Genomic DNA, 23,521 nt, shown 5'->3' with positions numbered 1-23,521 from the left:
GAAGGAAACCTAAACGAATACCGTATGTTTACCGTGGGAACGGTATCTTCATAATAAAATAATATAGTATCATGTAATTATGTTTAATTATATTTAGTTCCTAATACCGCGGCCAAGGAACTATATTCACAGTTAACCGCGACTAATCAGACTTTAAATAAGCACAATTCGCAGTAAGAAATAGTTTTTTGTTGGCTATACAAATAGAAACTTAATTGCAGTATTTTGAACGTTTATTTGAAAATAAGTATACAATTATCCGTTTAACGAGTTTAAACAACGAATTATTCTGCAATAAAAACATTTTTGAACTGCATTTTTTTTGTTTTTTTTTTTTGACAATTTATTATTTCCGCATCCATTCATCACTGGTTAATGTCGGCACCGTTTTGAAGACAAATTCGCTATGCACTTTTGATACAGTTATGGATATTATTAACCTCTATTATGATACAATGGTGATGCCTAAGAATAGCGTGATTTATTTCCTTGCAATTAAGTAACTGAAAACCAGACGAGATTCGATAATATTTGACTGCCATAATAGAAGGTGTACCAGTGGTGTCACCACGCCAAATACACTGTACGCGACGTGTCGTAGGTTCAATTCCGTCAGGGTATCTTTATGCATGTGACTTGAATGTTTGCGATACCCGAGCGACATGCACATTCTTTAGTGCGGTCTCAAATCGTTGCAAACAATCAATATAATTTTCAATGTGTATTGAAAATTGAAATAGAGGAATGTTTTCTAGACTTACCTGGGTGGTGTTCGCCTAAGACTAGTTCTTGTCCAAGAATGCCTGTTCAATGGATTGCCCGGACTCCTAGAACCATTCTCCGCTCTGAAAGAGACAATAGCATGTAGAAGATTCAAGCAATGAAAAGAAGTAGCTGTGAACTGCGAAGTGCATACTTTCTGTCTAAGGAAAACATTCTTCGATGGATGGATTGTTACTATTATTTGCTTGAGGCTACAACTTTATCGATTAGTTAAACTTAGTTCGAAAATAGTAATAAAGACTTATAAAACTGAATGTAAATTTTATAAAGAAGCTTAAAAGAAGTCTAGAGCCGCTTTATGTAATTCTAATCAGATTGAGAAAATCTGAAGATATTGTGTGTAATGCCTAATGTAATAAATTAGGCGTCTGGGTTTTGGCGGCATGACATCGCAATTTGAAATTTTGCACTAATCCTGACGTCATGAAATACTTTAATCAATGTCGGCATACCTTTTTGGTACAAGTAGGTACCTAATGAAAAATTCGAACAAGACAACCGTCATAATTTGAAACAAGCTATCAAATACCACATATTATATTTATATGAAACAAAGATGTGGTCGGTTTTAATAGATCTCGATACATTAAAATCTGTTTAGACTTACAAGTTATGGAAGAGAAAAGAATCTCGCAGATATATGTAATTAAATTACTAAAATCAATTCTATAACTTAAACATTTTTTATGTGGCCAGTCGTGTACGAAAAACGTGTGATGTTTTCGCCTGACATAAAATAAATCTACTCATATATCTACTTTTTCTAGTAATGGGATTCAAACCATAAACAATACAGATAACTAATCTTCTTAGTTCGTAGTAATATTTCTAGGTGAGTTTTCTAGTCGGTAAACAAGAGTTTTCCGGAGTCATATATCATAGATATAAAACATTATGTTCACTGAGTAAGTAGAGCACAGAATGGTATGAAACAATAGCTTTCTCACCTAAGAAATACAGATAGAAATCATAGGAGCTTTTTAGAATTATATTGATAGAAATTTAGCCTTTATTAGCTTCAATCGAACGTTGTTGCTGGTTTAAGAAAATTGAGTCTTATCTCAACTGTTGAATGCTTAAATTTCTTTTGACATTGTATTTGATTATTTCTGGAGGATTTAATTTATTATGTAAGGTTTTAAAAGTGTCTTTTAGCGGTCTCGGACATCTTATTTACGGGCTGCGTATGCTCAAGCGTATCTTTGAGGATGCGCGAGTATTTTTTGTCATCTTTAAACACGTAAGCACTTTATTTTCATTAACTTAAAGTTGATTGTCGATTGTCAATTGTGTGTATTCTCCGGGTCTTTTACCCGTACAGCCTTCGACTTATGTTTTACACATATCTATACTAAGTACCTAGTTCGTATAACTAACAAGTTTATTAAAGAACAACAGTAAATCCCTAAAAACCAATTGCTTTAGCGTTTAAAATTGTCATCGGCGGATTAAAAAAAAAATAGGATAAATATGACTTTCTTGTAGAAAGTGAAAAGAACAACTTAAGAAGAGAAATATGATTCTGTGGTAAACAAAAACAATATATAATCGATTACATTGACGATACAACTCGTATTGTAACTAATGGGTAATCTATGGCTTAAGTGACTTTAGTTAATATACAGTAATGTGTTCCAATAAAGTTTTTATAAAATTTGTGTGCCACTGTCACAAAAAAAAAACGAATTGATAAAAAAATCGCTGTCAATAGCACATACACAGCGCCGTGAGCACAGATGAGTTAAATGATCTTTTACAGTTAGGTTATGGGTTATAAAACTGTTATAAATGGAGTTTATTATTTCGTGCACCTTGTCTAGTAACATAATGTTGCACATATCCCGAATTTCACGGAAGTATTTAATTTTTTATGATAACGTTGACCCAAAATGTTCAACCCTACATAAAACGTTCACATGCATTAAAAAGTTTAATAAAATAAACGGCTGTCTATAAATGTCTTTGATATTTTAATGTAAACAAATCTTTATTAGATTAACGACTTGTGTTATTTTTTATATGTTAATTAATTTTGTGTATTTTTTCTATCTATGCTTTCCCATTCAAAACGAAAACTTTATATTACAAGTAGCCCGTTTGCCAGGCACTTTTAAGACCTAACAGTTTTTTCGAGAATTACATTCCAAAATGTAATTCATATGGAGAAGAACCGGCAAAAAACCCATTATGCAAAATATTTTTTGTAAAAATATGAAAAACGCTTATTAATGTACCTACTGCCTCCATGTTAATAAAATTAGTCATAATTACTAACAAAGGTAGAAACAATAAATTAGGCTTTGATAGTGATCTACATAGAAGATTAGATATCTATATTAATTATTAATATTATGAAGAGAAAAGATTTGTGTGTTTGTTTGACACTCTTTCACTGTTGAGAAGCTACTAGCATTGTCCCCGCTGAACATAGGCCGTAATTTATTTCAAAAATATGAGGGTTGCGTAAGAAAATTACATTTGATATCACGCGGACGAAGTCGCGGGCAACTGCTAGTTGTTTTTATGTTAGTAACAGTTTTATTTCTTTTGGTTTATTAACTACTTCCCAAAAGCTTAACCGAAATTAATACTAAAAAAATAAATAAAATATTTCATAAAACAATGTTCTCTATATGATCTATGTTGCAAGTTTTTCTCCATGGTAACATTTTGGAACAGTGCAATTAAATCAGTTAAGTTTTCTGCTACGAAACTTTTTACACATCATCTTTTGAATTTAGAAGACTCAGTTAAAGTTTATTCTAGCCCTATCTACATCAATAAACTAACGTGTTAGGTGGAGCGTCGTTGTCGCCTTCACCGTAACACTCGAAGTTTTCCGCATCAGATATGGAGTTCCCGGGGCTGGAGTCCGCGGTCGGGTCCGACTGGCCAGCTGCCTCACTGCCATTCTGAAACACAAACCATCACAATTAGTCAACCAGTATAAAATGAACTAACGTAACATCAGCAGTCGACCAGTATAAAGTGAACCAGCAAATTGAACGTTAGCCAGAGCATGATGTGTCTTCGATGCAAGCCTACACGTTTGTGTGTTATTGTAAGTAGGTCGACTGAATATTAGTTTTTAATTAGCGTCTTTAGAGTTCAGCCTACGTTATTCGGCAAGCAGGCCAGAGCAGTAGCAATAACAAAACCTGCTTGAAGAAACTTACGTAAAACAGTTTTATAAGACTTCGTTTATGCAAAATATAGAAAACACTATCTTCTCGTATTTGCGGTTTCTCTTTTGTATACAAATAAGCGTGAATTTGTTATTTGAAAGTTGCCGTTTAAAATGCCGCAACTATAGTGGTATTGCCCGCATTAGTGGAAAGAATAAATATCGAAATCGAGGCAAAATAACTGTTTATGTAAAAACCATAATTAAGTTGAAGAAAGGGATCATTAGCTAGTCACAGTTTGTTTTTTTGTCGACGTAATTATTTTGTAGACTTTTAGGTTCTGAAAAAGTTAGTAAACATGCGATATAATGCGATATTAATATAGTTTGAAAGACCTCACAGTTGGTTGATCTACTAAACATAGCTATATTGAATTGTAGTTTGTTTGTTGTTTCTTAGCTTTCTCCGTAATTAGGGTAACCTCAATATCCCGCCAATGTAAACAAGAAATTGTAATTACAAACTATCCTAAATTCGTCACTGTTTTTTTTGAGATTCCACCTCTGTTCGTATTTACGTTTATTTACGTATGCAAGTTTATAACACGCTTTTCTTTTTAAAATCAATCGAATACAAGGACTTTGGACAAGTTAAGTACACTTTTAGCGCTAAAGCTGACGAAGCACCAAAATGTATCGAACTATATTACGAGAAAGTATCGTCACTTGTCGAAAAGGAATATGAATCCCTTGCATTAGAAGTTCCAAATGGTAATACGACTTAACTATATCTGGGTTCAAATGTATAACTATTACTATTTACCTGTAACTTCCTAGGCAAGTTGCCGGGTGAGGAGCGTGGCGATTTGGTCCTTTGGAACACGCTCGGTGCCATCATTGCCGCCGCAGGCACCTTCAGCTCTGAAACCGATAACACATGGATCAATAAAACACCACAATGCAAGCAACACTAAGAAAAAAGGCCATCGACCCGGTCTAAACAGTCACGCAACAAAACCATTGAGAACAAGGTGAATCGCAATAATAATGACCAACAATGTTGCCTTAATCCAGATGAACTATTGTAGTTTCGCATGCATTTAAACACACCTTATAATAATTATTTGTACAATACTGAAAAACGTAAACGGACGTAACGAGGTATAAACAGTTTTCAAACACGTTTCAGATAGCACATTCCAATGGCACGATTCTTTTAATTAAATAAATTCTTTCTGCTCACGACTGCACCAAGTAGCTAACTATTGTAATGTACGATAGCGTTATCTTCGTTATCAAGGCATGTTGATTAGTTTCACAGGAGTAAAAGAGACACTAACTAAAATATATAATAAGGCATAAAACATGCCTTGTTAGATGCCAAATTAGAGCAAATACCATTAGTTTTTACTCGAAATTTCGGCATTTACATCCCACGGCAGACAACTATGTCTAGAATATATTTCTACTTCAAAATAGTATGCACAGTTGTTTCTGAAAAGTCCGAATGCCATTCTAGAAACGATTTCGAAAGTTATCCATGCTGCATTGATTTGATACATGTATTGGATCGAAATGTTTACGAGGGTCCGTACAAAAGGACTAAAATCGATTTGCGGCGATTGCATTGGACCGAAACTATTGTTATTTCCAAGCCTTATTCAATGTTTGTGCATGTGCATGCTATGACGATCGTTTGAAAATTTTCTATTAGTCTGGTATGTTCAGTAAAACTGATTCATGTTTGTTTTAACTTGTTTGCTTATAAATCACAAAATGACTATCATACCGGTCTGTTATTGCTCCTCTATTGGTCAAAATATAAATAGAAAATGAATCGGTTTGCTTTCTTGTAGTTGGACTTCCAATTCAAACAACCCCACTACTGACAATAACACCACATCCTAGCTTTTTTATCGTTTGGTAAATTATTCTTTATTCCATAACTTAGATAATTATACCCAAATATAGAACAAATAATTGTGTTCATCGCACAAACGTTTTTCCTGGGTGGGAATCGAACCTGAACCTCCGGTATAGCAGTCAGGTCCACAAACCACTAGACCACCAGTCCAATCAAATTACCATAGGCAGCCTGCTGCAAGAGTCGGCAGTACCACAGGACCAGCTTCCCTATCAGCACCAGTCCTTGCCACCAGGCGTCCAGAAGTCGGCACACGTCGAGCGCGTCACTGCGCACCACAACCACCACCTCCGACATCGACGTATACATTTATACCACTCATTTATGATTCATCACACTGTGTCTGTTGTTTTTTTTTCATTCCCAATAGTTGCTTGGGATTTTTGTGCTTTAATCTAGATACTCTTGCCTCTCTGACCTTTGGATATCAGCAATCGCAATTTCAAAGTTTACGTCGTTAAAATTCGTTTGGAAGACGGATTTACTTATTTTTTAAAATATTACAATATTGTTTGTATTGTTTGCAGATAGTTTTCTTAGATGCACTTAGATGGTCTTTTCCACAGACGTTATAGAACTAAAATTGGGTGTCTTTAAATTGGGCAATGTGACTTGAATGTTAGTGATACCCCCAAGCGACACAAGGATTCAATTCCTTATTCCGGGAGTCGTTTTGTTAAAAAAGGTAACAAATATGTTTGAAGACAGTATCACAGTTATCAGTATGAATTGTACCGTACTTTTTATCCATATCTAAGTATGCTGGTTATACTTATATGTTGCACAATCACACGGAAACTTGGCAAGTTATGCAGTTGTCACATAATTAAAAACAGTTGTTCCTCGAATACTCATAATAAATTTGCCAGCGATAATTTGTTCAATGCATTCCGCAGTGATTTTCTCATCGTAAATTATGTATGTGAAAACTAGATTGCATTTAATCATCGTTCTGTTTTCTTAATGTACATAAGTTTATAAGTGTATATCATTCATTTAAGAGAATATCTAAACAGGTAGGTAGGTTTACAAGGTCTACAATATCTATTGTTTAGAATTAATGGCATTCGTGTATTTCAATTCGCTTTTAGTATTTATCGATTGGAAAGTTAATGTTTCGTTGCAACAACGTGCGTTAGACATTGTGCCTGATAAGAAATGTGTGTTATCGGAGTTCGCCGTAAGAGGAGCCGCCTGGTACCGCTCAAATAAATCTAGAAGGTATTTCCTGGCTTAGATTTGTATTACACTGAAACCAGAATACCAAAACGCGGCTTCGCTTTACGATGCTTCGAGATAGTATTCCTTATTTATTTCTTCTGGCAAGTGATGGAGACAGCATAAGATTTATAGCCGAGTAGAAATTGAATGATTTTTTAATATTCCGTTTACATAATTATATTAATTATGTATACTTTGTCTTACTTAGTGGCAAATCGTATTTTTGCTACCAAAAGTCTACCAGCGACCATGACCTTCAAATATGTTTAAAAAGGTGGGGGACTGAAATCCAAATTGTATACAATATCAGATCCGAAAAGTAGGCATTGATAGAATTTGTTTTAAAATACGAAAAAAACATTTGCTTCAACGTCCAACCTTCTTTATATTGGTTTCATTTAATTGATCATTATAACGACACGCTTGAAGACTGGTTTGTGTTTACATTGTGAGTATTCGATATTAAACTGCCTTTTAACATTTTTTACTGAAACCAGCAATTACGGTAACATATGAGTGTTTTTATTTGACGCAGTTATTAGCTAATAATCTGTTGTCATAGTATGTAAGCCGCGGACACAGGTCTCGCATTGGGTTTTACGCTCTCTGAGCAAGTATCTTAACTGAATATCAGTGTTGCACGATGTGCTAAATTGAAAGTCGTGTATGGTGTAAAACATACCTATACAGAGAGCTACAAAATTCGTTGATCAATCGCATAATATTTAACGACCTACCAAAAGTGCTTCGAATACTTTTTGGGATATGTAAAGTTTTACGTAGAATTCTACGTTTAAATTTCTTTCTTTTTTTTAACCGGCCAGCCCTAATACCATGTCATTTAATTGTACTCATCCATGTCAATCTGATAGTGTTCATGGTTTTTGGTTGCTAAATTATAAAGATATGTGTATAATAAGCACTGGTCTTTTTAGCTGAGATAACAAATCTCAGCTAAAAAGACCAGTGGTACTAATTTGTGTCGTGTTTATTATCCACAAATCATTTTAACGATTCACAGATTAAAAATACAAATGGAAAAGTGTCTGCGGCTATTGTTTAGGCTATAAAATATATTGTTTTATCATTTACACACACGCAAGTGAAATTGCCGTTTCCTCGCGACCGATTTACGCAAAACTTGTACGTCCTTCGAGCTACTCGATATTACTCAACGAATATATCGATTTAAACAGCATAAAAAAATGGTTTCCTTCGATTTCGATATGTTTATGGTCGATTGATTATGGTTTATAGCTCAACAGATAGGCCTATAAAATTATCTAAGCCGATAAATGTAATTTGGTACGAGAATTAGGGTACCTACTGTGATGTGTATTGTTATTTTAATAAATGTAATGACATGCAATAACATTATCAATTTATTAATACTGCCATCCCTATCATACATAGGATGCGAAATTGTATCTGACTGCACTAATGCTCTGCAAAATTCCTAACTATGAATAAGTTGTATATATTTTATTCGTAATAAATAAATAAAAATGTCTGTCTGTTACGTGAATCCTACGTTGCAGTGTTCCGAGGCCGAGAGTTTCCAGATCTAAAGCATTTGTGTAACTTTCTCTGACGACGCAAACACAAAGCACTTTTGTTATTAAATAGACAACATCACACGTCACAACATTCTTATTTAAACACACATTAATATAAAGCACTGTTTTACTAAATTTATTTTAAAAAGGGTAGTTTGAAATGATTACCGGCGAGGGCCGATCGCGGCCGCCGACTGCGCTTGCGCCGTTTGGAGCAGTTCATTGCTAATTATGCAACAACTAATAATGCAGTATTATCGATAAATAGCAAATAAACTACAAAAAGGCATTGTCAGGATATTGCTAATTGGTCTGATTGGTCAGAAACCATAGATAACAATCTATAAATATATCAATTATTTTAATTATCTGTAGTAAAGCATAGATAAACTACTTTAATGTGTACACCTTTTTGTGAGAAGAATAAACTCTATGGTCTTTAAACGATGTTTTATATTCATGTTCTTTTTCCATTATTTAAATTTAGAAGTTCAATGGCATGAACTACAAGAAAAGGTTTTATTCTTCTTTTTACTTTTTAATAACACTCCAAGTAGGTCCGATACACTTTATTACTAAATGTTACAAAGTTCCATGAACCCAATATACCCTTCGTGTCCAGATTCCAGTTGATATATTAAAGTGTAGATAAATCTAGTATTCTAGTAATTACTGAGTGAAATAAAACAATGAACACTGTTAGTGACCTTTAATTGTGGAATCAGATAAGCCGGCACGACATGAGCCCGGCTTTGGTTTAAATGGATATAAATAATGAAGCTGGAATGGACTTTAATGGTCTTTTGTATTCCTCCATTAAAAATGTACTAGACGTCATTGATTTAATGCATTAACTTACGTAGCTTAACAGTGAATATTTACTTCATTGATTTAATGCATTAACTTCATTGAATTAAACATTTACGAAGTACCATAACTTAAAACTTGTATAGGAATAGATATATGATGACATTTTTCGTAATATCCGTTAATGAGTTCAATATTCAATAAGTATGTTTTGTTTAGTCCTATCAGAAACGACAAGGAACTATGTAATTTGTTATCTGCGAGACAGGTAATGGTACTTCCATGTGACGTCATTCCTATGTTATATTTTTTAATGTCTGTCAGTGAGTTTTGTTTGTAATATTTTATAAGTATTTTACAAAAGCGTATAAAATATATTTTCTTTGCTGGAGCCGAAAGGTAAGAACTTTTTTAAAATAACGACTGCCGAATATATTTTCGAGAAATATGATTAAAAAGCAAAAATCAATTGTCTTTGGCAGTGTTTGCAAGTCAGATCGAGAGCATAATTTGTGATTGTTACTTTTAGATTCTTAATAGATTTATACTCTTGATATCCAGCCATTATCCCTATTAAATTCATTTGATCTACCTTCGTTAAAACGATAACTTTAATAATTTCGTAAGTAAATATACTCGGAAGTTGTGTAAGTGGTTAAACGTTTAATTATTTATTCATGATGATGTTACATGCAATTAATATAATATAATTTTAACTTAAATCTCCCGAAGCCAATATTATTATAATTAATTACCTATTCATAAATAATTAGCTGAGGTTTAATATTAAGAGTTTTCTAGTTATATAAGTTAAGTCGGTAGTGGACGATAATTATTTTCCGTTTTTATATAGACTTGCGGAAAAACAGATAGTATCGTTATCATATAGATCAATATGTAAAACGCGATGGCTCTGTTGGCGTGCATAAAATATAATTATTAGAGTGCACACAGTATACCTAGTATCATTAGTACCTACTTGTATCACAAAAATCATGTTTTGATGTCATGTCAAAAAATAAAAAATGGAACCGCTCTCAGAACATAATTATGTCAGGCTGGCAGACAATATAATGATACCGATGATGTGTAGCAGTAACAACAAAGCATAAAATGAGGATTTAAGCAACGGTTGGTACGCACAAAATTATGAGGGGTGGCCAATCTTTGTTGCGATTTAGTTTTTCGTAGCCTATTTGTAGGGAAGCCTAAGGTTTGCGAGTGCGACTTGCATTTGACCGGTTTTTTGTCTTTTTGTAATAATATGTGACCCAAATAATAGCAACTTTGTATTCTTCTGTTAGAGTAGATATAAGTGAAGCTGTCATACATTGAACTTTATACAAATGGACCTTAAAAAAGCCATTGGGAAAGTGACGATTAGATGCATACCTGATAAGATGAGTGTTACTAGTCATGACGTCATCTTCTAGAGAAAGAAATTATTATTTTTCGGTCATACTTGTGACTTGTCTTCACTCACTTGACTATTTAAAGGAAACATTGCGAAGATCCTGCTTATTACTATTCTTAGAGCTAAAACTCGTTGCGTTTTGTAACTGGAAAATCAAGAGAACTGATTTTCTTTGACGGAAAAACTAGTTTCATTAATGCAGCTGCCTGAAAGCCGGGTTCCATAAATAGAACTTAACTGGTCGCTATGTAAAAATACAGCTATGTAGATTACAGAATAAGGAAAACGGAATTGCTGATAGTGTCCGTAACTATATAATCAAGTAGAGAGCAAACGTGTTTAGAATAATATTGGAGTACAATTTTAATTTCTCTATCCAAGAATATTAACTTATTAGTACTTAATTATTTCATTTGCATCGCAAGGGAAGGTGTTGACTATTTAAAACTGTGTTTTACAAATAACACATAGAAAATTCAAGTAATCAGGTAAAAAAAATCTCATGTCTTTTTTCAGTTGTTTGCAATGGCATAGTCAATGCATTTGCGAAAGAAATTACATAAAATGAAACTGGCCATCAAAAGTAAAATTTCATTCTAGTTTGATTTGCGGTGAACTATTCGGTTCAATAGACGTGTTCTGAATGCAGTGAAGAAATTGCCCGATTGTTTACATACAAAGACGGTTTCCATTTGTTCTGGCTGCCCGTTGTTATTCGTATTGTAGTATTATCGTGATTTCATAGTGCTGCACCAAAAAACAATGTTACTTCAACATTTCACCGCGGCTTGCTTGTCGCGCAACGAGCAACCGACTCGCTTTGTGTTCAATCAATCGATAGCGTTTAAGAAATTTCTATTCAAGTCAAATAGACCGAAAACACATGCAGCATGAAATTTGCATAACTACTGGCCTTGAGATAGGAACATTAGCACGCCATGTGAGACCAAACCCAACCATAAAAACTAGGCTTCGGAATTTCCGCGCATATTAAAATATCAACGGCGAAAATAACAGTTTAGAAGAAGATATTCTGCTTTCTAAACGATAAATATCAATCGGCATGATACAGCCAGTGTCTAATAAGATGATGTCTGACTAGTTTCTGAACCAGTATCAATAAAAGAGTAAACAGTTTCAGCAGATCGATAGCGGGTGGGAGTGGTGGCATCGACCTCAAATTGCGCAACCACGGCCGGCATTCGGCGTTGCACATTCGTCACGTCAACGTTAGAAAAGGCTGCAAAAACGTCTGTTGTATAATACTCATCTAATTACAAAAATAGCGGCATAGGAAATCTATTTATAGTTGATAACTTCCGTAGTTTTTTGCGTTTCCTTGAGGATGTGGCTTCGTCGCGTATAAAAAATGATGTTCAAGTCATATAAGTACGCGACGGATGTTGTACGTGACTGGAATGCTTTATCCATATTTTAAACACACGTTGCTTATAAAATCCATGCTCACCAGGTATTTAGTCCAGCTCTCGAAATAAATACAGCTCGGGATGCGGAATCTGGAATGAAAAGACAAACGGTATATTAAGATGTTAAACTAATATTTTCATATGATAAATGGCTCTGGTGAAGAAATGGGTTTTACTATGATAGCTAGCAATAAAAAGCGATGAATTTTTTTCTTTCTGGATGGATTCGGACACTAGCTATCGACATTTATAGTTGCTTCATGAAGAAGTTTCAATGCATCTTTAATCATTACAGTGTAATTTGATGATGCAAATGTTGACGTAAACCTCCTCCGTACACCTCAAAAGGTTGCAAGTTAGTGTTGTTAAGATTAGATTTTACCTGCACAAGGTTTCGAAAGTACCTACGTTAAAAACATACCGTGACTGTTATGATTGACCTAAGAATTATATGCACTTACTTAATAGTAATAGCTGGATTACGAATCTGATGGTTTGTTTTTAAGTAATGTTATCGTTGTTATTTAGTTTTTAATGAATTATCTGAGTTTTACTCCAATGCTTAATTTACAGGTTGTCTGAAAAAATATTGTGTTCTGAGGGCCTACAGCCACGTCTTAAAGTATTAATTTAAGTAAGGATAAGAATAATACGTCGTAATCGTGGAATAAGGATCGGAATTCCTATGGCTTTATCCGGGATGAGTCCAGAATCCAAGCATGGCCATGGCGAAACCCTCTCGCATCTTATATTTAACGATTTTGAAACGTTTAACATTTAGCGTTATTTTTCCACTTTATACCTATATCCTTGTCTTGAACCAATCACATAACACATTAAAACAAAAGTACTACCGAATTCGCGAGTTCCAGTCCCCTTGACAAATAAGTTCAAATATTTTAGACATGGTACATAACTTCGATCTATCGAGACGTCGCAATCGATGCGTCGTGCGTGAAGATGCTTTCTTTCGCGTTTTTTAATCGATATTAGTCTCATTTGTAACAGATACAGTTTTTATGTAAGGTAGCATTGTCGGTCTCGCTGCGATTACGATCTGTGTCGTACAGTCAACAACAGAATCGATTAATAAATTCCGATTTCAAAACTAACAGTAGTTTTCAGTGACATTGTGTTTAGTATATTTTATACTAGGTGTAAAACCCATTTTGTTACATATTTCGAAGAATTTGATAGCATACTGTTGTTTTAAAAATCGAATTGGCTTAGCAGACTTTTGTTGCTGATTGTAGGTATCAGTTGTATTCAATATTTATTTCGTAATTAGTGTCATGAAACCGTGGCTGGTTCGCCTATGAATATTGTTATTTTATCTATTCTTGAGTTAACTTTGCATTTATCTAAGATATTATTTATATTGTGGTTTGTGCTATGCGAGATAACGTCATCTCTATGTAAAAGATGTGACGTAAAATGTTTTAATGTGCCTGCAGAAGTTTTTATGATCGTTATGGGTTATTTCTGCACAATTGTCTGCCTCATAAACAGACCTAAAGAGTCATTGTCCTTCAAATTGCGTTTAGAAACTAAACGTTTTCAGTTTCAATTAATAAAGTTAAGGGAAAACTATATTCTTAAACTGGCTATATTTATATATAAATATTGGCAGTCTTGGCTCAAATTTATCATATAAAATAATGAACGCATTAAACCCTTAAAATTAAATAATACTACCACGCGCCTTCAAATCAAAAAGAGAAGATACTAATTAACGCCACCATAAAACTGATTGACAATTCAGATCTGGCTGAAAAATGTTATTACAAGTATTTAATAAAGAAATAAAGTATCCAGTCCTATATCGTGGGACGACCAATAAGGTTTCATTCATTTTATAACAGTTACTCCACAGTTAGAGCTTAAAGAAAGGCCCAGCAAAACCTAGACGCAAGAAAACTGGTTTTACAAGTAAAAATAACGGTCGACTGCTACCATCTCACTTAGTACGCATAGACAGACAAGGGGGGAAGCTATAAAGGCTTCCATATTACTAATGTGGAGTTGAGTAAACATGTTAGTAGGTTGTCAATGTGTTTTTGAATGTTTCTCAAAGTACATTAGGTAATAAAACCTATTTTAGTATGAAGACTCTTTGGAGATATCATAGTTTTGTCTCAAATGAGCATTCAACCTAATACAGACAAAGGCTTTGCTTCTGAGAGAATTTAAAAGATATATAAGTATTTTTATATAGGGTATTTTGCTAACGGGTTTCGATTTAGATCGTCTACTATCATGTCTTAATGTAGGATTGTTGTAGTCGTTAAAGGGAGACCCCACTCTGAGGCGTTTATTACGCCATTTTGCTTCAACAACTGTCATCGTCTTTAAGATGGGGCTATAAGCCTTTTGCTCTCCACGACATTGGTATCTAACATGACTTTCATCTGAAGTCTACCAATGTTTATTGCCACTGGATTTCCAAAAAAACAAGTTCAAATGTTGATGATCACCTAGCCTGAAATAAGTTGAGCCAGTTATAAACAATTCTCAGCTCCATTGTATAGCGATGCACCAAAATATTTCGTTGTTTGATCGCTTGCTATCGCGACTCAATTGTTTTCATGTCACCCTATTGTGCGATTAACTATTGTTAAGGCTGTGTTTGTAAATAAGACATTCCTATGGGTTGTGAAATTCCTTTCATTGAGCAAGGGCTTTCTTTTGATTTCCATTCGCTATTATGGGACTTTACTGGGATTCTGTTTATTTTTCTATTGTTTTTCTGACCTATTTAAAAGCAAAACAATGAGTATTCTAATGTATTTACATGTTTACCTAAGGATGACCTGATATTTTAATAAACTATGATCGGTCACTCCATTTATGGAGTTGCTTAGACCTATAACTCATCAGTTAATCCTGTGACTTGTTCACCATGTTGAAATTACCAAAAACCATGATCATTAATTTTCACCCTACTTAACGGTTATCGAGAATGTATTAAAAACCTGTCATAGCAATAAAGGGGTTGGAGTGTAGCGTAAATTGATTATTTATTAAAAAAAAGCAAAGGAATTTTCCCAGTATTAAAAAAAAAGTAGTTTCAATATTTTTTAGGACATCTCTTTTATACTCACTTATATCGTGGCTAAGCTATAACCGCAGAAGTGAAATGATCACAGGTTAAGCTATGCTTGACGCGGTTGGTCCGTAGATGGGTGACCATCTTTGTCATAACGAGTTCCTCCGTGTTTCGGAAGGCACGTTAAATTGTGGGTCCCGGCTGTTGTTCTTACATCTTTGACAGTCGTTACAGGTAGTCAGAAGCTTGAAAAGTCTGACAACCAGTCTAACCAAGGGGTATCGTGTCGCCCAGGTAACTGGGTTGAGGAGGTCAGATAGGCAGTCGCTCCTTGTAAAACACTGGTACTTAGCTAAAACCGGTTAGACTGGTAGCCGACCCCAACATAGTTGGGAAAAGGCTAGGCCAATGATGATATAATATATGTATGTCTTCAAGGCTCGAGCACGGTTTCTCATACAAACTGTATACAGCTCATAATATATTCACTATAATGAAACACACCTCCTAGTCCTAACCATTTACAACGTCCCACGTTGACGCCTTAGTTTGAAACCTCTATGGTCACTTTTGTAGTTTCTCACAGTAGTTACATTAATATGCTCAGTAGACTCAGCTCGTGTGTAGACATGTAGACAGTTCATACATAAGTGAACGGTCACGAACTCGTATGGAAACGGTTGGAAACCTCATGATTAATAGAGTACGATTATCAACATTTTATGTCGCAATGAAATATTTGAGGAGCTGTTCTTGCATCCTATAAAGAAAAGATATAGGTTTTACCGCTATAAAATTAGTAACATAATTTAGGAGTGATACTTAAATGTCAGTTACGTAATTTTTCGAACATAATGCTTTGTTTTTAACAATAGTCGCAATATCACTTAGGTTGTAGAAACAGAGATTGGTAGGAGTAGTAGAGGTATGATTCAAGTGAAAGATGACAATAAGGTTCTTTATCAAAATCATACTTAGTTTATAAAATCTACGGCGAAGAATACTGATATAATAAGTTGCATAGGAAGGATACATCATTATTTATTCAGTAACAGTTTACTTAAGCTTGTTTATTGGGATTGCCAGACTAGTTATCTAACCTACTATGAAGGACTGCGGTTGTGCCCGAAACTAGTCGGGCGATCTCGATAAATACGCCTGAGTAACCGTTATCTAGTTGGGAAGAACAGAAAAAGCTTACTTTTCTCAGATCATAACTATTATTAAGAAGAGAAAGGCATAATTACAACTTCTGTGTTGATATTTGACGATACTAGAAGTTACAATTTATCCATTTTTTATATAGAATACACACAAATTTAATCACCTCATCACCAAATCACATTAAAACCGCACGTCAGTACATCTTAAACCCCATTTAAAGTAAATAAATCTTACTATTCAAGTAGTCACTTGTTTTTTGAGTGTCAGTCAAGCATACTCGGTCAGTCTTCAGGAAATTGTTATAGATATAATTGTATGTAACTGTTACGCGTAATAGTTTTAGTTGTGCTATTTGGCAAATTTGTAGATAATTGTTTTTAGAATTGGTGGTTGATATACGGATACTTATTTCCTAAGATTTGATGGCTTTTGGTTATTATTAATTAAGTTTAAGATTGAATCGCAGAGCAGATCCCCGGACGAAATGTCTGATACACAGAAATATACTATGCTCTTAAAATATCATATGCTTAAGGTATTAAGCGCACATTATCATTAAACACAAAACCCTTAAAATATAAGGAGAAAAACTCATTACAAAAATTATTTATACTTTTCTTTACGTTTGCACCTAAGTTATGACGTACGAGGTCAATATATTTGGCGTATTACGTCATCACAAGTCCTTTACAGAAACAACCTTTTCAACAACGATCGTGACTAATTGACACGTCATGGAGGGACTGAATAAGCTTAATCCTTATAAGGAGGTCCGATGTAGGCGCCAGGCGGCTGATAATCCGAGATTGTAGAGATTTTATACATAGGACCTTCTACTCAAGTAGGTCTTTTATAGTTGTTAAAGCGAGACACAGCATTACACCGCGTAGTAGTGTCTCGCTTTGACAATTGAACCGTCTTTTGTTAAGAAATGGTGGTAGGCTTAGTAAGGGAATTGAAGCGGAAAGTGACTTAATGACTAATGCTGAATAGTAGTATTTGCTGTATGTATCTAAGTATTCGAGTTTTTTAATGTTTTATAAGTATTACTAGCTATTGACTTGACACCGGCTCCGCCCGCTACAAATCGAAAATGGTTCCACGGGAACATAAAATCGGGATTTATAAAACTATCATAATGTGGTAATCCAGGACCAAATTTTGTTGATATCCTTTCAGCGGTTTTTTTCGAAAGTGTGATGAACCATACAAATTTTTGGCGTTTATAATTTAAGTAACATTAACCCACCAAAAACATTAAATGTAAAAAAATGCCAAGTCTCTCGATGCAGTCTTTCCATCGTAAAAAGTTTTGAGATCTCATAGAAGCCAAGTCCTATTCAAAATATTTTGTAGTTATAAATCAACATTTAGTAATTGTATCAATAGTTTTCTTTATATTATAATTATAGTGACTTGGCAATGAGCACAAGAAGAAACAAATAAAACGGCATATTTGTAGGAGTTGAAAGTTACACACACCGCATGCGTAAACATTAATATCACAAAATTAATTTTCTTTTGGTTTATCCGTGTCGTCCCAACCGAATTTCGGCAACGGCAGTCAGTCTTAGTGTACTCTCGATTCATTTACTTTCATAAAGCGATGGCCCGTAAGGTATTCTTAATTATTGTATTGGAGCATGTAGTCGGTAGTGACCATCATGATTCACACATAACAAATAATCTGATCACTGGTCTCGTCAGTAACATTTGCACATAATTCCAGGCATCAAGCAGCTTTTAATTTGTGCTCATTGCCAAGTTACTATAATTATAATATAAAGAAAACTATTGATACAATTACTAAATGTTGATTTATAACTACAAAATATTTTGAATAGGACTTGGCTTCTATGAGATCTCAAAACTTTTTACGATGGAAAGACTGCATCGAGAGACTTGGCATTTTTTTACATTTAATGTTTTTGGTGGGATCTCATTTATTTTTTGTAAGTGTATTTCTTTCTTTTTTTTTAGGTGTCATAATTTCTAGGACTTCAGCTACTGCTTTGCTTAGAACCCATTCTCTATCTCTATCTCTTTTGTTTCTTCTCTGAGACTTCGTTACTTCTAATGTAAACAAGCTTAAACTTATATATATATGCATATATATATCTACTAACTTACAAACTATAGCTAAACTAAACTAAATAACACGTAAAGTTCTCCGAATATCAATTATCACTACAATATTTTTTAGTTTCGAAATGGTTTTTCATAGACAGGTGGCGCTATCAAATGAAAATTATCGAATTATTCTGAAGTACTACTTAGACTGCGCTTTGTAACGAAACCATAGCGCGATTCAGACACGTACAACGCCATCTATCGAGCGCGCATACAATATTTATCGCAATACAATGGAGTTTTAGCTTTATTAATTTAATGAATTATGAATTTTATGTATTAATTTGTATTAATGATAGTCTGTGTATTACATTTATATTATTCTTTTCTATTCTATGTATGTATTCATCCAATTGAATAGGTACTTAAACAACGAACAAAGTTAACAATGCAGTCAAAATCCATACATAATGTTCTTGCCAAACCGCAAATATAAAATTGTTTTCTATGGCATATTATTTTTTAATGTTTTTATAATTTTTCCTTTATATGTGGCTAAGGACCTATCTTGGTGCAAAATTTGAAGTTTCTAAGTCTGCTAGAAGTACCTTAGATTTTTGATGATCTGTCAGTGAGTCAGTGAGTGACAAAATGGTGTAACTTTGATCGACCGTAACTCCTAAACCATTAATTCAATTGGCATGTAATTTCGAACTTAAGCTTGTTCTAATGCCTACTATTATTCCCCGAAAAGCTAAACTCCTAGCTTTGTCCACGTCGAAGATACAGGGGGGGCGAAACAGCCGCGAATCGCTTCGAGAAAAGATGGTACGGCCGTGCCCGTTTTGCTCGAGACTTGGCAGGGGCACTGCCGTGCCCTCAGATTGATCGGATAAAAAGGTCTAATCTTTAATATAGAATAATATCTAACAAAACTGTTCGCAGATATTTGGCCCATTTTATTTTCTTTTCAACAATATCCGAAAGGGTTACGAAAATACTTATGTTAAAAAAATCACCCTATATATAATCCGAACTCTTTAGTGGTCTATTATTGGATACTCTTATCTTCAATGGACAAAGCTTTTGTAAACAAAGCATAAAGCAAACATAAAATGCCTGAATAGTCAATAGATTTATATCTACAGTTCTGATATACCAACATACATATTTAACGAGCATATTATATCGATCTCTTTAATTGAGCTACTGACGTAGTAACTTCTACTTCGAAAACGTATCTATATTTGAACATGATAAAACAGAGTTTTTTTATCATTTTTAGGGTTCCGTACCTCAAAAGGAAAAACGGAACCCTTATAGGATCACTTTGTTGTCCGTCTGTCCGTCCGTCTGTCCGTCCGTCCGTCCGTCCGTCTGTCAAGACCCTTTTTCTCGGGAACGCGTGGAGGTATGAAGCTGAAATTTATATCAATTACTCAGGTCTACTGTCCCTTGAAGCTGTGAAAAAATCAAACTTCTGAGGCAACGCAATCAAAAGATACAGCCGTTTATGCTGCAAATTTTCGACACTTGCAAGGGAATCAAAACCTACAGGGTGCTTCCCGTAAACTCAGAATCTTGAAATTTGGTACGAAGCAACGTCTTATACCATAGATAAAGGAAAAATTACAAAAACCATAAATTTTTAGTTACATCACATAATATATTTTTTTTTAATAATTTAAACTTACTACCTATTTCCTCATAAACGCGTAGAGGTATTAAATTGAAATTCATACCAAATACTCAGGTCTATAATACCTTTAAGCTGTAACAAAATCAAACTTCTATGTCAACGCAATCAAAAGAAACAGCAATTTAAGCTGCATATTTTGAAACTCGCAAGTACTCGCAAGGGAATCAAAACCTAAAGGGTACTTCCAGTCGACCTAGAATCTTGAAATTTGGCACGAAGCAACGTTTTATAGCACACATAAAGGAAAAATTCCGAAAACCTTAAATTTTTAGTTACATCACATAATAATTTTTTTTTTAATAATTTTAAACTTACTACCTATTTCCTCATAAACGCGTAGAGGTATTAAATTGAAATTCATACCAAATACTCAGGTCTATAATACCTTTAAGCTGTAACAAAATCCAACTTCTATGTCAACGCAATCAAAAGAAACAGCAATTTAAGCTGCATATTTTGAAACGCGCGAGTACTCGCAAGGGAATCAAAACCTAAAGGGTACTTCCAGTCGACCTAGAATCTTGAAATTTGGCATGAAGCAACGTTTTACAATCGAGTCATATATATTTATATGACTCGATTGTCGTAATGAACGAACTTTGTAAACCTTGCAGGTTTGTACGGAACCCTCGGTGCGCGAGTCCGACTCGCACTTGGCCGGTTTTTTGGTAAATAGCATACCGCTGCTGGATAAAAGCCTGTTTTAACGGATCTCTCCTACTAAGGTTTCACTGCCTGTCCGTCTGGTTTCAGGAGATACACCAAGCTGTATCTCCTGAACCGTTGACTAGCTAGACATTTGTTATTGCTGTTGTTGTTGTTGGCACAGTCATACATTTGTTGGGTGATAAATAAATTTGCAGAAACTTTTCAACCAACCGTTTCCTTCTTTTTTCTTTAGCCCATTTGTAAGAAACCCTAATTGTCGTGCCTCCGACTAGAGCTTGACCGATCTTGGCATACATCTCTTCTATGACCCGCAAATGCGGAACGGAATACAATTTTGCTGTACAAAAATAATCTATTAAGGCAAATGTATATTTAGTCAATATTAAATTTCGTTTAGGTGCAAATAAAGCTTTACGCTTACATATTCGACGTCATAATCCAAAATTTTCTTATTAGCATACATATATAATTGGTATGTTGACACACATAGTACCAATTCTACCGGTATGGTAATATTTGGTCGGGGCATGTAGAGCGTGTCTTTTTGCATACTTAGACAGTCTTAATAGAGTGCGTATATGGAAATTATACTTAGCACGCACACATACATACATATATTTCAAATAAGGTTGCCATCCGTAAGTTTTTCCCCGCATTGTCCACTTTAAAGCGTATGGGGTGAGTCTTGGGTCCACTTCTTTTACAGTCCATCTTTAAATTGTTAAAATCTTGTGCCAACTGCGACACAGTACTCGCACACCACGATCTCGATCTCGACTCTGAAATACGGAGTTTTCACACGTCTCGTCCAGGTGCCCAAATGTAGAGATGATGATAATCAAATGATTGATATATGAAGCGATCATGTACTAAGTATGTACCTATATCATTATTGTCCAAAACAATTTGCAATTAACGCTCACAAACAAACATACATACAGCTGAGATGATAAATAAACTCGCTTTTTTGGTTCCTAATTTATTTACCAGTTAACGTTTAGTTCATTAGTTATTACATTTCTCGGAAAACGAACTCGCCGCAGTATTCCACTGCAGTGGAACGCCATCGTACGATCATAAAAAACGTGTATACACAATAGCTTTTACAAAACGCAATAGATGATAGTTTATTATAATTGAAGAAGATAAATACGGGATTTATTGTCAATACATCATAAATTTAAATAGACGCTCACACTTTATTTTACTACGTAAAGAAATAAGGTACGATCAGCAACAAAACTCTTATGTTGAAATCACTTTTACGAAGTGCTTACCCATATAAGTGTCTTGTAGGTGGGTTGTTGTTTAGAATGAGTCTAACTATACGACGATCAAGAATATTTACTACCAATTTATTACTACAATTTGAAATTTAATTTGATCGTGTATAGTTATTTAGCAGCTCAGATTGCGTTAATTGGTTTTTGTTGCCGACCGTACAACGCTTCGTACTAATCGTTTGTCAGATCATTGATCTAAGTTTTATAGGCGAACACAAACAGTAAATTGGTCGATAAAAGCGTTGAGCACCTGATATGCGCGCAACCGCTTGATGCATGACTAGAGTAGCTCCGCGTCTCGAATCGATGTAGCACTGAGGAAGGATTGATGTATAAATCTTCTTAGATCAGATTAGAGATACGGACGCAGATATAATGGGTAAACGATGTGGCATTGATAGGGTTGCCACGAAATCGATTTAAATCGATAATATTAAAGTTTTATTAGAAACCGTAGACCTAAAAGTGTGAAAACAAGGAGGCCAATAGGATATAGAGCAGCTCAAGTCTAAAACAAATGACTGCTGTCACAACAAGCAACAACTATGAGTCAAGTTTATGCATAGAGTAATGGTAAAGATAAAAATACAGAAGACGTGACAAAAACTCGCAAAACTATTGTGTTACTAAATTAAATTTTGCAACACGACCTCTGTAAACTTAAGACGTCACCGATATCCACTTTAAATCATTCTTTGATAGTCTTATAGCGTATTTTTTTAATGAATTAAATAGTAATTGGAATACCCTAGAGCATAAGTTATTGGAATTTGAAAAACTGAGTAGCGAGCATGCTTAGGTGTAAAGAAATATCATTTTCTATATAAACGAAGTGTGAAGCGTTTACTTGTTATGTGAAACGGATATTCTCCAATATTGTTGAACAGGTTTCTATGCTCTGAACAACTTACTTACACGTTGCGACAGCCGTTGCGTATTTTGTTCGTATCGGGGCATCGCATGACGATTATGAAAACTGACACGTTTGTTAACGGTACTTATGTTACATTTACTTTATTTGCTCATATTGTCATTTGGTTTAAGTTTTGTTGCACATGTTTAAGTATAGGAAACAAGGTATCGGAATAGTATCTATTGTTTAAAGGATTGCAACGCATTGCCATACACCGACACAAAAACGCGGATGATGTCGAATGGCTGTCCAGGTTTAGTCAGTAAGAGTCTGACACTAATTCTCTCCCCTGAGGGGAGTACTATGACTTCAAGTTTCTTTCGGTGTAAGTTCAAACGAAGTTGTTAATCGATGTAACGAATCATGAACCCATTTGAAGTCATGCATGATCTTCTTACCATGCATGCCAAAGATAGATGAA

General features: G+C 34.5%; 1 protein-coding gene across 9 annotated transcripts in view; it reads right to left on the bottom strand.

Moving 5' to 3' along the window:
* LOC113501046 (rab11 family-interacting protein 4) overlaps positions 1-23,521 on the bottom strand; it is a 94,690-nt gene that overhangs the window by 55,663 nt on the left and 15,506 nt on the right. For 4 of the 9 annotated variants that reach the window (XM_026882029.1, XM_026882027.1, XM_026882028.1 and 1 more), the window contains exons 1-5: positions 8,573-8,743; positions 5,993-6,249; positions 4,731-4,828; positions 3,574-3,695; positions 762-845 (exon numbers count right to left, since the gene is read on the bottom strand). In XM_026882029.1, the coding sequence (XP_026737830.1) occupies positions 762-845; positions 3,574-3,695; positions 4,731-4,828; positions 5,993-6,140 (452 nt within the window). In that variant the 5' untranslated portion in view covers positions 6,141-6,249; positions 8,573-8,743. Of the gene's footprint in view, positions 1-761; positions 846-3,573; positions 3,696-4,730; positions 4,829-5,017; positions 5,037-5,992; positions 6,250-8,572; positions 8,744-8,776; positions 9,000-12,297; positions 12,347-23,521 lie in introns of those variants that run through there. The other 5 variants (XM_026882025.1, XM_026882031.1, XM_026882030.1 and 2 more) reach the window with 5 other exon arrangements.

This window comes from Trichoplusia ni, chromosome 15 (assembly GCF_003590095.1).
Source record: "Trichoplusia ni isolate ovarian cell line Hi5 chromosome 15, tn1, whole genome shotgun sequence".
NCBI lineage: Eukaryota > Metazoa > Arthropoda > Insecta > Lepidoptera > Noctuidae > Trichoplusia > Trichoplusia ni.
Note: the sequence above shows the minus strand (reverse complement) of the source record. Positions and strands in the feature narration are given on the sequence as shown.